We start from the raw sequence: 12,497 nt of genomic DNA, 5'->3' as shown, positions 1-12,497 counted from the left end.
ATGAGTGCCAAAAGGAGTGAAGCCAAGTTATATGAAAAGTTTAAAGTGACAGCACCGGAAATGCTGGCCCAAATCATCCAGGTGCTTGCATTATGCCATAAACTGGACATCCATGTGCCACGAGGGGTCAAGAACCTCTTCGAGTTCACATGGGAGGAGCTAACAGTAACGACACAGAGGAAAGCCATCACTGGAGAGTACTGTCCTGTTGTCCATTTAGTCTCCACCATGGAATCATCTTTCTCTAGCACTACCTACAAGAGCCATACAGGGAGGAAATCTATCCCCAAAGGCACAATGTCAGAGCCCAGCTATCTGTCTCCTTCAGCAGAAAATCAGCAAATACTCCTCAAGTTCCAGCGAAGGTCAGTCCACCTGCTGAGCGAACTCCTCAAGCTGAAGATGAAGGCGATGATTGATTCTGTTACTGGTAAGGACACCGCAGTTACCTTTAGTTTTCTTTCGCTACATCGATAGAACACAGCAGTCACCACAATGGAACCTGCCCCTCGTCTGGGAAACTGTGCTAGAACCTTTATGGTAACCCCTTGCTCCCATTAACCATGTTAAAATATGATTGTAGCAAGTGTGCCTGTGACCCTAGCATGGAGAAGCCCTTAGATATTCATTCAACCCAGTTATCTCTACATCTGTTCAATGCCTTTGAGCAGATACGGCAATTCAGGTAACTTTCTACATAGTTGTAAAAAGCAACAGAGGGTCCTGTGGCACCTTTAAGACTAACAGAAGTATTGGGAGCATAAGCTTTCGTGGGTAAGAACCTCACTTCTTCAGATGCAAGTCGCATCTGAAGAAGTGAGGTTCTTACCCAGGATAGCTTATGCTCCCAATAATTCTGTTAGTCTTAAAGGTGCCACAGGACCGTCTGTTGCTTTTTACAGATTCAGACTAACACGGCTACCCCTCTGATACTTTCTACATAGTTGTCAGTCATAGAGTTTAAGGCCAGAAGGGATCCACAGATCATCTAATCTGACCTCCTGCACATCAGACCACTACCCACACCTAGTTACTCTTGCACTGAGCCCAATCACCTGGATTAGACTGAAGTCTTACAGCCCTCTGGAGAGTAAACTATTGTGTGCCACAGGCAGAGAGTGGGAGGGAGCTAGATGCATCAATGCCCGAGGCCCCTGCAATGGCAGAGAACCGATATGGTGAGTGTACCCAGATGAGCCTAGTAAGCAAACGCTCCCCTCATCCGCATGCTAGAGGAAGGTGAAACCCCCCTCTCCAAGGTCCCTGCCAATCTGACCTGGGGAAAACTTCATTCCCACTCCCTAAAATGGTGACCCCGAGCATGTGAGCAAGACCCACCAGCTAAGCATCTGAGAGAGACAATTCTCTGTACTGCCTCAGTTAAACTGATCCAATATGTCAAACTTTTCAAATCACATCATTATCAGCGCTAGAGGAGAAAGCATATTAACACTTCTATGCACTTGTTATCTTAGGGAGAAACTCTGATTTATTGATAGAAGACAGCATTAACAGGAAGAGACCTCTAATTTTTTTCTACCTGATTTTTTCCCCCTCAGGATGTAGTTCCGATGAGGTTACCAGAAAGTTTTTGGAGGCAGGTCAGCTACTATGTCCCAAGAACCAGGAGGAGGCTGCTGAATTAATGGCACAAGCACCCAAAAAAAGAGGTGGGGATAGAAAATGGTATCCAGGTTTTTGAAGGCTGTGATACAATTGTATCCTCCTTATGGGAAATAAAATAAATAAGCATAATAGTTTGCCTGTATAAGTGTGCCTTTCTTACAAGGATCTCAAAGGGGCTTTACACATGCTAACGAATTCTCACAATATTCCATGAAGGTATCCATTTTACAGAGAGGGGGAACTGAGGCACTGAGAAATTACCTGACAGAAAATTAATGGCAGAGCTAGGAACAGAACCCAGGATTCCTCAGTCCTAGTGCCCTCCTCTGTCCACAGTAAATAGATTTCCCACCTCTTTAGTACTATGCACTGTACTAAATTCATTATCATTAAGGGCTCCAACCAAGCCTGGGATCCTACTGTGCTAAGCTGTGAGCAAAGAAGAGCTCCCAGGCTACATAGACAAGACAGGCAAAGGGCATGGAGAAGAAAGTATAACCATAACCCCCTTTTTACAGATGAGGCAAAGAGAGATTGAGTGACTTGCCCAAGCTCATGCAAAAGGCTATGAAAAGTGGGGAATTGAGCCCAGATCTCCTGAGTCCCAGTCCAGTGCTTTAACCCCGGGAACGTCTTTCCTTTCTTCCTCCAGCCCCGGGTTTATGAATCAGGCTGACAAGAATTGTGACACAACTGAGGCATCTGTCATTATTTCCATAGCTATTTTCATTTGAAAGTTCTTGGTTGGTTGGTTTTAACTTCTAAACCCTGGTTTCTGCTTAATCCCAGTGTCACACAGCACCTGCAAGGCCATCCCTATTTCCTCCACCATCCAACTAATCCACCAAGTCTCTGTGTCCTGCCTCACCTTCTCACTCGCATCAAAGGAAAACAAACTACCAAAGGCCCCAGGTAAGCGCGATGCCTAGGGAACGTCTCACCCTCACCATGAATAGCAAGTGCTTTACCCTCAGCCAAAAGAAAGGCCCATATAGGAGTTTGTAATAGCCAGGGTGGGGGATCCCTCATCTGCATTATTAATATCAGCTTCACTCCTGACTACAGTCTACACAGGCAAATATACCAGCAAACAATGGGAGATGCTATACAGCCTGGGTGAAGTTTTGCCCTGAACTATCTATCTTAGGTACATATATGGCTCCCATGACTATACTAAGTGCCTTACAATCTTTTTTAACATATTTATTTACCCACCCAATGCCCCTGTGAGATAGGTCAGTGCTATTCTCTCCATTTTACGGATGGAGAAGTAAGGCACAGAAAGGCTAAGTGACTTGTCCAAGCTCATACAGGAGATCTGTAGCAGAGCAAGGAACTGATCCCACATCTCCTGATTTCCCGGCTAGCATCCTAACGCCTGGATCATCTTTTCTCCCCCCATCTAAACAAGCAATCGTCAGGATCTTTTTATTCAAATGAATGTAGCATTGTGTTCCATTTTGGTATTCTACTTTTTTCCCTTCAAGGCTTCTTCCCGGAACCCCTTCTAGTGTTCCCATGTGTGTATTGCATATACTGACTTCTGCTTTATTCCATTACAGGTACAACTGCTCATAAATTTTCTGATGAAAAAGGAGAGAATATTTTCATGAAAAATATTCCCATTTTTCAGATGGCTTTAATTACAGTAGCGTGTAGATGTGATGGAGCAGGGGCTGAAAAGGGTACTATGGCCATTCAGAGACAAGCTTTTATTATTATTTTTTGGGGTGGAATTAATATAGCTTTCAGATAGGTACAGCTTGTCCATGGTGAAAAGGGGGTTAATGTAATCTCAGCTCCCCCATCCCTTTGCTCAGGGCAAGGGCACTAAGAAGGACTGTTTAGGAGACTGGCTGCTTTGTCTCAACATTTACTTTTGCAGGTTCCCCTAAATTCAAACCTGTGCAGGAAGTGATAAATATTGATCATCAGCATGACCCATGCCCTGAAGCCAGGCAGAAGCTGAGAGAAATGTGCCGACATATGTAAGCATCTCCAATGACCAAGGCTAACGCCTAAGGCATGGGTGGGAAAAGGACTAAGTGGTGGGATAGGAACATAGAAAAGTCCATGCCAGATCAGATCTATGGTCAGTCTTGTTCAATATCATGTCTCCAGCAGTGGCCAGCAATAGATTTTTTTTATAGGAAGGCAACCCCATAAGGGACAATTATGGAATAATCTACCCACAGGAGAAGTTTCTTCCTAATCCATCTCAGCTAGTGGCTGGTTTACATTGAAACATAGGGGCTCATATCTCTAAAACTGTTTTTGGCTGATAGGTTTCTCTTGTCTGATTAACTTCAGGTTTCAAGGAAATATGCATTTTAAAGAGTTGTGTTTGTTTATCTGTCATAACACTCTGTATTGGCCATGGGCTATAGGCCCTCCCTCCCAGGTAGCTGACTTGAATTGAAAGACTAGAATGCCAGCAAGGTTCTCTGGAAGATAACTTTTCACAACAATTTATTATATAATTAGTGCCTGTCATCCTGAGAATGCTTTAAAGACCACAGAGATTTCAGCCATCTCTGGAATAGAACATAATTTCCAATCTGCGTCCCACAACAGTGTCAGAGGAGGGGAAGCAAAAGGCTAGTTTTTGAAATTGAAACTGCAGGGGGAATTTATGATGACACAATCTGTAATTACCCAAATTGGAATTGATTGAGGATACTATGGTTAAGGCTTCTATTTGTGAGAAATGTTCCCTTTGATCTTTCCTGACCACAAGAAGATAGTTGTTTTTAGACCCTATTAGAAATGAAAAGGGAGGGTGGGGGGAAATGATCAGTATTAGAAAATGGAAGGGGATGAATTCAGTAGGGGAATAGAATATTACCTTCAAGAGTATAGAGTATTACATCACTGAGGGCCAAAAAGAAAATTAAAACTATAGCCAATAGAGTGCTATAAAAAGAAGGAATGGGTGGTTCAGAGAATTGCTAGTGAGGAATGAACTTTTCATGTCTATATTGCCAGGCTGGTAGTTGTTACCATCGGATGGCTAGTTGGTGACCAGTCTCTCATCTGGTTCCCATTGGCTAGATATCCACATGACAGAAAATTGGCACTGAAGGATGCCCTTTGTGGTAGTCCCAATAGAGAGGCCAAGAACTGACTGAAAGAGCCCTTGTGATTGAACGTCCCTCTCACTTCTAGAGCTGTTTCCGCCCCCCAGGTCAGAGATGAAGCACGTTAGCGAGTGAAGAGGCTCGGCAGCAGCTTGCACTGTATCTCATTGTGTGTTATTTGTTTTGTGGATGCATTTCTTTTCATCCGGTACCTTTCAGAAGCAGTAAACTCACTACTTTAAAACAGAGAGAGAGAGGGGAAAAAATTAGTAAGATTCTCTAAAAAGAAAAGTGGGCAGGGCCCTTTCTTGACACAGGTGTCAAAAATTTTTTTTTAAAAAGCCTGACTTGTACAGTAGTAATTTCAAAATAAATGCAGAGGGCCAGACCCTCAGCTGGTATAAATCAATGAAATCAATAGAGCCACACCTGTTCATGCCAGCTGAGGGCCTCGCCCCCTGGCCTCATGAATTTGGAATGTTTCAGAGACAGACAATTCGTTTATTCCTATTCACTTTAGAGAGCAAGAGAAGGCTGCAATGAAAGCAAAGGGCCACACCAAGCCCCTAATAATGCGAAACTATGCCACTGTGCTCGGGTCACCGTCCATCTCCTCTAGGAAAGGTGGGCAGATGGTCCCACTGCCAACAGAACGCAAGCCTAAACCACCAAAGCTCTATTTTGCCTTTCCTGATGGGACAGCATTTATTTTGTATCCTTCTATTGAAACCAAGGGAGAAGGGTGAGTTATAACAGGATTTACAGGGAGATGCTTCTTCTGTGCCACTCCACAGCCACGAACTAGTCACTTAGTATCTGGCCTAGGCTCTCCCGACACTAATTCCCCTGAACCACGTAGTAGCAGCACAAGTACCATTGCCTTTCCTTGGTGAAGTGTCAAAAAGTACAGTACACAGTATAAAGAACGAGTTGCTGAGGGAGCCAGGCTTTCAGATTTGTTCTCTATGGATGTCCAAAGAGGAACAAAATATTGTAGATAGTTACTGAATGCTCATACTAAGGAGAAATCAACCCCTGGTATATCCTAGAGGAAAATAGTGTTCATCCATGATTTAGATATTTTTTTGGTGAGGATTAGGAGGGGAGGATTTATAGTGGCAAGATTAATAGAAGCTAAGGGCGACTGCCTTCCAGTGTGTCTTGAAATGGAAGGAGAGCAATGCTTTTTCATGGGTCTAAGAGAAAATTCAGGCTGGAAAGTGATCAGATTGTCAGGCGCACACACACACACATACATTTCTGACTATTACACACCCTTGTATTACATAACAACCCAGGATAACATAGTTGAGAGAGAAGATGAGTTCTCCAGGTGCTTTGAGGCTCAGTGGATTCCTGCAGGCTACTTTGATCTGATTTCCTGTAAGCACCCAATGACAGATTAACCTTTCCTATTCCCTCAATTGAAACTAAATTGTGCCACCCTTCCAATACAGCCTACTGCATTGATCCAAGAGATTGGAGAGCCCAATGGGTTCTAACAAGAGGTGTGCTCAAGCCATGTTGGTGGAAGCATGGTCTATAAAAGCATTGGATAGCATTTGCTTTGGTTCTCTCCTGACTGCTGGATGAAGTCCCACGTTCAGGACCTAATCTCCCTCTGATTGAAGTCAGTGGGAATTGGAGAAGGTAATTTGCTTTTTCCATGTGAACATAAGAACGGCTATGCTGGGTCAGACCAATGATCCATCTAGCCCAGTATCCTGTCTTCCGGCAGTGGCCAGTGCCAGGTGCCCCAGAGGGAGTGAACAGAACAGGTAATCAGCAAGTGATCCGTCCCCTGTCACCCATCTGGTCCTTACATGAACCATTGCTAACAGCTAGGGATGGGTGAACGCCAGGTTTACCAGGCACTAAGAAGCTCAGATACTCAGCCAAACCTCACCTAAGGCATCCAGATATCATTGGCCTACCAAACTGTGATGTGAATCTCATGCGAGCAGGTGATTTCTAGGGCTTTTTCCTGGGCTGGAAAGACCATAAGAAAAGCCCCTTTTGCGACATTTACAACGGTCACACTTAAAATGTTTCTATTCATTTGAAAGATTTTACTGGCCAGAGAGAGATTTCTATTATAACTGGTAGAATCTCTCAAACTGGTAGAAAGCGCAACCACTGGTGGCGCTCAGATGCCGGGATGATTGGGGTAGTGTAAACATTTAGGTTAGATAGATGGAATAGATTAAATTAGATTTTGTCCCTTTTGCTTCTGGTCCTAATTATGATCAGGCAGCTCAAAGACATTCAAGGTATTATTATTCATATGGTGGGAGCCCCAGGCATGGAGGACCCCTTTGTGCTCGGTGCTGTACAAACTCAGAACAAAAAGATGGTCTCTGCCCGAAAGTGCTAACAATGCGCTTTAGTACGTTTAGAAATGTGACCAGGGTGTTTTGAATCCCCAGATAATTCCAGTTCAGGTTCAAAGAACACACCAAGTTTTGGATCCATTTTTGTGTTACCCAAGCAAGTTTTCCCAATGCTAATTGTAGGCTGGTGATTTTCACTGAAAACCCCTTTGCAGAGCATAGCTGGAAACATTGGCAGTCAGCTGTCATTCATAATTAATAACCCCGTCCATCCCCCAAAAGACCCTGAAATTGTTGGGGATAGTGGGGAGAAATGCAGCTTCTTGCCCAGCATAATTTAATTTTCATAAATTAAACTTTCAGTTCCAGTCCTTCAGGGAGTTCACAGACTGTTAAGAGGCAAGGAGGGAGAAGAGTACTGTCTGAACTACCACTGAATCCCTCACTCCATCTCTGAGGCAATTTCTGCCCACTACCTTTCAGCTCCTTTGTAGTTCAATTTGTGGTTGTTTCACAAGAGCTCATGCTCAGTTTGACCTTTTGACTGAACTGGGAATTAAGCATTTAAAGCTCCTAGTCAAAAAATTCATATCATTTCTCTAGTTTAAATGAATCCATTCATCACGTTTTATCCAGTCTCTGCTTTCTAATACCGTATATAAAACACAAAGGGCTCATTTGGCGACATGCTTCCTTTTTTTATTCTGTTTCTAGCTCCTCACTTTGGTTAATAGAATCAATTGCTGCAGTGTTGGTTGTGAAGACGTCAGTGAATTAAGCCCTTAAAGAACTGGTGCTCAAGCGAGAGACAGACCCTGTGTTCAGTCAGACAATCTTTATTCAGCTGTCTGTGATTCAGCCTAATCTCTAATAGTTTAGCAAAATGCACATATCATCAGTACTAAGGATGGAAAGGCGCTTTGGAAGTATTCACAGCCAGGATCCGGTGTTTGCCACTATGCCAAGGTGCTATATAATGGGAGTAATTGGTAGCATGGCAGTAACTTTGTAGCTGATAGTTATTTCTAGATGGAGAAATTGCTCTTATGTTTTTCTGCACACAAAGACCCACCCAATTACCTTTCAGGCTGAGTGACTTATTTTAGCATCAGAAAAGCAGCAAGAAAGAACAAAAGTAAAGTTTCCATGCAAGAACATGGTGTGTGTGTGTATGTCACCCTCTTTGTGACAGTCTACAGCAGAACTAGTTGGAGAATGATTTTTTTTTAAACATACACAATTTTCATTAAGACTTTTAAAAAATCATTCTTGTCAAAATTGTCATTTCAAAATTTTGACTTTTTTTAAAAACTAAAACCCCCACATTTTTTGGAAAACACACCACCCAAACACCCAAAAATGTTTAGGACCAAAAACATGTAGATTTTTGACTGGAAATTTTCAGGTGTTTTGTTTTCTGATGAACAATCAACCACTTTCAAGGACGCAGACACTCTCTGCAAAAATTTTCACGTAGTCAATTTTCTGTCGAAAAATAGTTTTGAGATCTTCATCTAGCTCTCATCTGCCTCAACCATGAGAACACAATGGCTACTGTCTCTACATATAAGCAAAGTCCTTTGAAGTACATGAGAAAAGGCATTACAGTTTCCTAACTACAGACACCACACTCATTATTTATTTTAGTAATAGATATTGGTGTTGTTCATCAGTAAAGCTGTCAATTACAAAAGACATTTTAACAAACTCCTTGATCGCTACGAAAATTCCCTTGTTCCTTAATATTACAAAAGTTTGATCAAAAGTATAGCCCAAAATCATAGATCTCATACTGTGCCCTGAATATTGTCAAACTCTGGTTCTAGTGGACATGTGAATGGAGCTGGTTCCAGAGATGTAGGGCAAAGGTATTCACTTAGAGGCTATTATGTGGTACAGAACTTATGCTTCTGCCAGGGTACTGTTAGGTACTGTGAGCTTCAGGAAATGGGGCTAGTCTGGTGGTGAGGGGAGGAGGGGAACAAAACAAATATGATTGCCTTGGGAGGCCAAAAATGTCTTGGCTACTGTGAGGTCCAAATGCAAGAACTGGAGTTGGTGCTACTTATAATGTGGCAAGATGCAGTTGGACAGAGCATCCCAGAAGGTCTCTTTTATATATAAGTGTTGACAGTACTTAACAGTATGTATAAGTTACCCAACAGGAAATATTGCTGCTTGCCAGTTCCCCATGTGCTGTGTGGGAAAAACAATCACCCTTCTCTTTAATAATGCTCCAAGTCTAGCTCTTCTGGCCTCTTTTATAGCTGACCACCAGGCATGTGTGCGTTATTCCTTCAAAGCCAGGTGAGTGGATTTTAACCTCCTTCTATAGTGTAGATAATATGTATGCGGGGGTGGGAGGGCCGGAATACTGATGCCCATTTTCCAGAGCTGTTGAGCAGCTTCCATTGAATCCTGGGAAATGTGGGAATTCAACACCTCTGAAAATCAGGCCAGGGGGGTCTAATTTCAGTAATTGACTGAGTCCCCTACAACCGGAAATGGTGGCTTATTGCACTGGTATAGATGGTGGTGGAAACAGTGGACGGAGCAGTAAATGATACAGTGGCATGTATCAAAAACAGACTGAAAGAAACAAGAACCAGAGCTCTAAAACAGAAGAGCATATTTCGTGAGAGAACTGAAAATATTTGCAGCTAGCATTGTAACCCGTGCTTGACATAAAGGGAGAAAGCCTATTGATGCCTAGTGGATGCAATGACTTTCTGTTACAGGTGCAATCCTGTCAGAGCACAGAGCTGACACATGGCAACCCCAGGGGTTTTAAAGCATCCAGAGTGGTGATGGCAATGGGGCTGGGGGGAGAAGTCTTTCTAAACTGTAACATTTCATGGTCTGAGAACTTGCCAGTGCTCTCGGATTTTGGTTTTTAATACTTTATGATTATTTATTTGTATTACCATAGCACCTAGCAGCCCCAGACTTGGATCAGGACCCCCTTCTCTAGTGTATCAAACAGATGCTGCTTGTCTTTACTTTCAAGGCCCTTGCAGGCTGTCAAGGCTGAATCCCCACTCTGTCACTCCAAGTGCAGGAAGTGGGGGCCCGCAAGGATTTTAAAAATTAATACTTGCCATTTCCGGATTGTATTAAACTCCCAAGGTTACAGCTTCTCTCTGACCTTGGCTTGGTAAACGCTGCCACCACCCAAATGCAAAAAAACCTCTTTGAACTCAGGAAGGAGCACATGGGAATTCCTTCCTGTCGGGTACCCTCAAGCCCTTTCACACCCTCCCCTCCGGGAAAGAGCTGAGAAGGCTAATGTCCTTTGTTTTCTATCAGCTAATCAAATAGCATATGCATAAACCTATTAGGACACCAAAAATCCAATCCTGTTCTTAAAAAAGGTAAATTTTATTAAAAACAAAAAGGGAAAAAGTACATATGAAACTTAGGCTTTTTGCTAGATCTTAAAAGAAACAATTACAAAAATTAAGCACCCAAAATAGCTTTCTTGGGGCTTCAGCTTAAAGGTTACAAGCAAACAAAAGCATCTGGGGTTAGCACAGAGGAGATCCACAAGCCAAAATAAAAAATAAACCTGATAGTGTCTAACTAAACATTCCCTATCCAAATAATTTCTTATAGGTCTGAAAGATGAATTTTCATACCTGGTTCAAGCCTTACACAGCATTGCTGCTCTGTCCCTGCAGCCCAGAGAACAACAGACAAAGGGAAAGTTTCTTTCCCAAATTTAAAAGTTCTAGCCTTCCCATTGGCTCTTTTGGTCAGGTGCCCACTCCTTTCCTTTTACCTGTGGGCTTGTTAACCCTTTACAGGTAAAGCAAGCAGAGAACAGACACCAAGAGGGATTTTACAGCTAACTGGCTGGCTGGGTGTCCATAAATGGGGGCTATCCCCCCTTCATTTATCACACAGGCCTTTCCCCATCTTCTGCTCTGGACATTCATTAGACAATGTTGCCATATCAGTTCAAGAAGAGGTGTGCAAGGACATTTTAATTAATTAGTAGGCTATTTTGGTGGGTTCTCATCAGTTTAGGCCTCAATCCTGCAAACACTTAAGCATCCAAGTAACCTTATGCACATGCGCAACAATCCCAGTGACAGCTCATGCATAAATTTACTCATGTGCTCAAGTGTTTGCAAGCCTGGGTTCTTGGTAATTCTGTATTGCTTCCATTTGTCTTGTGCATAAGACTCTACACTCTTGGAGTGCTTTCCCATCTGAGGATACCAGCATACTTTACAAATATTACCTAAGCAAGCCTCTGAACCCTGTGAAGTAGTCATTATCATCTCTATTTTACAGATGAGTAGACTGAAGGCACAGAGAAGTTAAATGATTTGCCTGAGGTCACATAGCTAGTTGATGGCGAACAAAGGAACACAACCCAGAGGTCTCAACTCCAATCAAATGGTTCCTTCTCGTTAATAATAACTGAATATACTATAAAAAGAGTCTCCTATTACTAAGGATAGGATTCTGTCACGGAGGTCACGCCGAATAGCTGGTCGTTGGGGTCACTGAACAGCTGGCCAGTGGTCAGCCCCGGGGCCGCCGAACAGCCACCGCCAGAACAGCGGCAGCGGTCAGTCCTGAGGCTGGCAGAGCAGCAGTCCCCAGCCTGCGGACCAGTGGCTGGGGTTGGGTCAGCCCATCTGGGGCTGAAGCAACAGTGGTCAGCCCTGGCACAGGAGCAGCTGCAGTGCTCTATTTGTACCCACAGGGTATTTTTAGTAAAAGTCAGGGACAGGTCACGGGCTTCCATGCAGTTTTATTTAGTGCTCACAACCTGCCCCTGACTTTTACTAAAAATATCCATGATAGAATCTTAACCTGACCTATTACTTATTGTTTATGATTATCATCCCCATCATTCTTTCTTTAAGAAAGATAATTAATTCTCATGACCCTTAGTCTGTGCACAGAATGGTACTGGTGCTTATTAATGGTGCATGTAAGAGTTTAATCCCAGTGGGTGTAACTGATGGTTACAATGCATGCCATAACTCAGGTAGAAAAGGTCATCAGAGAGCTGAGCAATGTGTATGAAAGAGGAGTGGAGCAGAACAGAGCAAAGCCATTGAGTAGTGAAGCCCAGGGTTGCACTGGTTTTATGTGATTCTCCATAAGAGTGTAAAGATCTTTGTTGAGAATTCTCCCCTGAGTGTTGGATGTTTATTATTATCATTCCATCCAATCAACACAAAGTCTAACAAGTATTTCCCCTTCTGTCCTGCCCAGCTGTTCACTTGCACTGATGATGGATCTTGAAGGAGGAGCAGTCAGGGACAGAGATGGATATTTGACTCACAAGTGGAGTTGGGCTTCAAAGACCCAGACTTTACAGTCTTTAGAATTTCAGGTACAAAACTGAACTCTTGCTAAGTGCCAATATTCACAGACCTAACAGAGTCAAAAATTAGGAACATTCCCAGACTATAGACTAGCTCTCTGTTTAGTGTGGTTTTGCACC

At 43.1% G+C, this 12,497-nt stretch overlaps 1 protein-coding gene across 1 annotated transcript in view; it reads left to right on the top strand.

Moving 5' to 3' along the window:
- The window catches only part of CUNH3orf20 (chromosome unknown C3orf20 homolog), a 49,700-nt gene continuing 37,203 nt past the window's right edge, over window positions 1-12,497 (top strand). Inside the window, exons 1-7 of the mRNA XM_026650499.1 lie at window positions 1-430; window positions 1,560-1,670; window positions 2,416-2,538; window positions 3,512-3,614; window positions 5,224-5,415; window positions 9,188-9,340; window positions 12,266-12,386. Coding sequence (XP_026506284.1) covers window positions 1-430; window positions 1,560-1,670; window positions 2,416-2,538; window positions 3,512-3,614; window positions 5,224-5,415; window positions 9,188-9,340; window positions 12,266-12,386 — 1,233 coding nt within the window. The remainder of the gene's footprint in view (window positions 431-1,559; window positions 1,671-2,415; window positions 2,539-3,511; window positions 3,615-5,223; window positions 5,416-9,187; window positions 9,341-12,265; window positions 12,387-12,497) is intronic.

The sequence above is a fragment of the Terrapene carolina genome, unplaced genomic scaffold, assembly GCF_002925995.2.
Source record: "Terrapene carolina triunguis isolate 2854851 unplaced genomic scaffold, T_m_triunguis-2.0 Scaffold89, whole genome shotgun sequence".
In the NCBI taxonomy this organism is placed as follows: Eukaryota; Metazoa; Chordata; order Testudines; family Emydidae; genus Terrapene; species Terrapene triunguis.
This window is presented reverse-complemented; position numbering and strand designations above follow the sequence as displayed.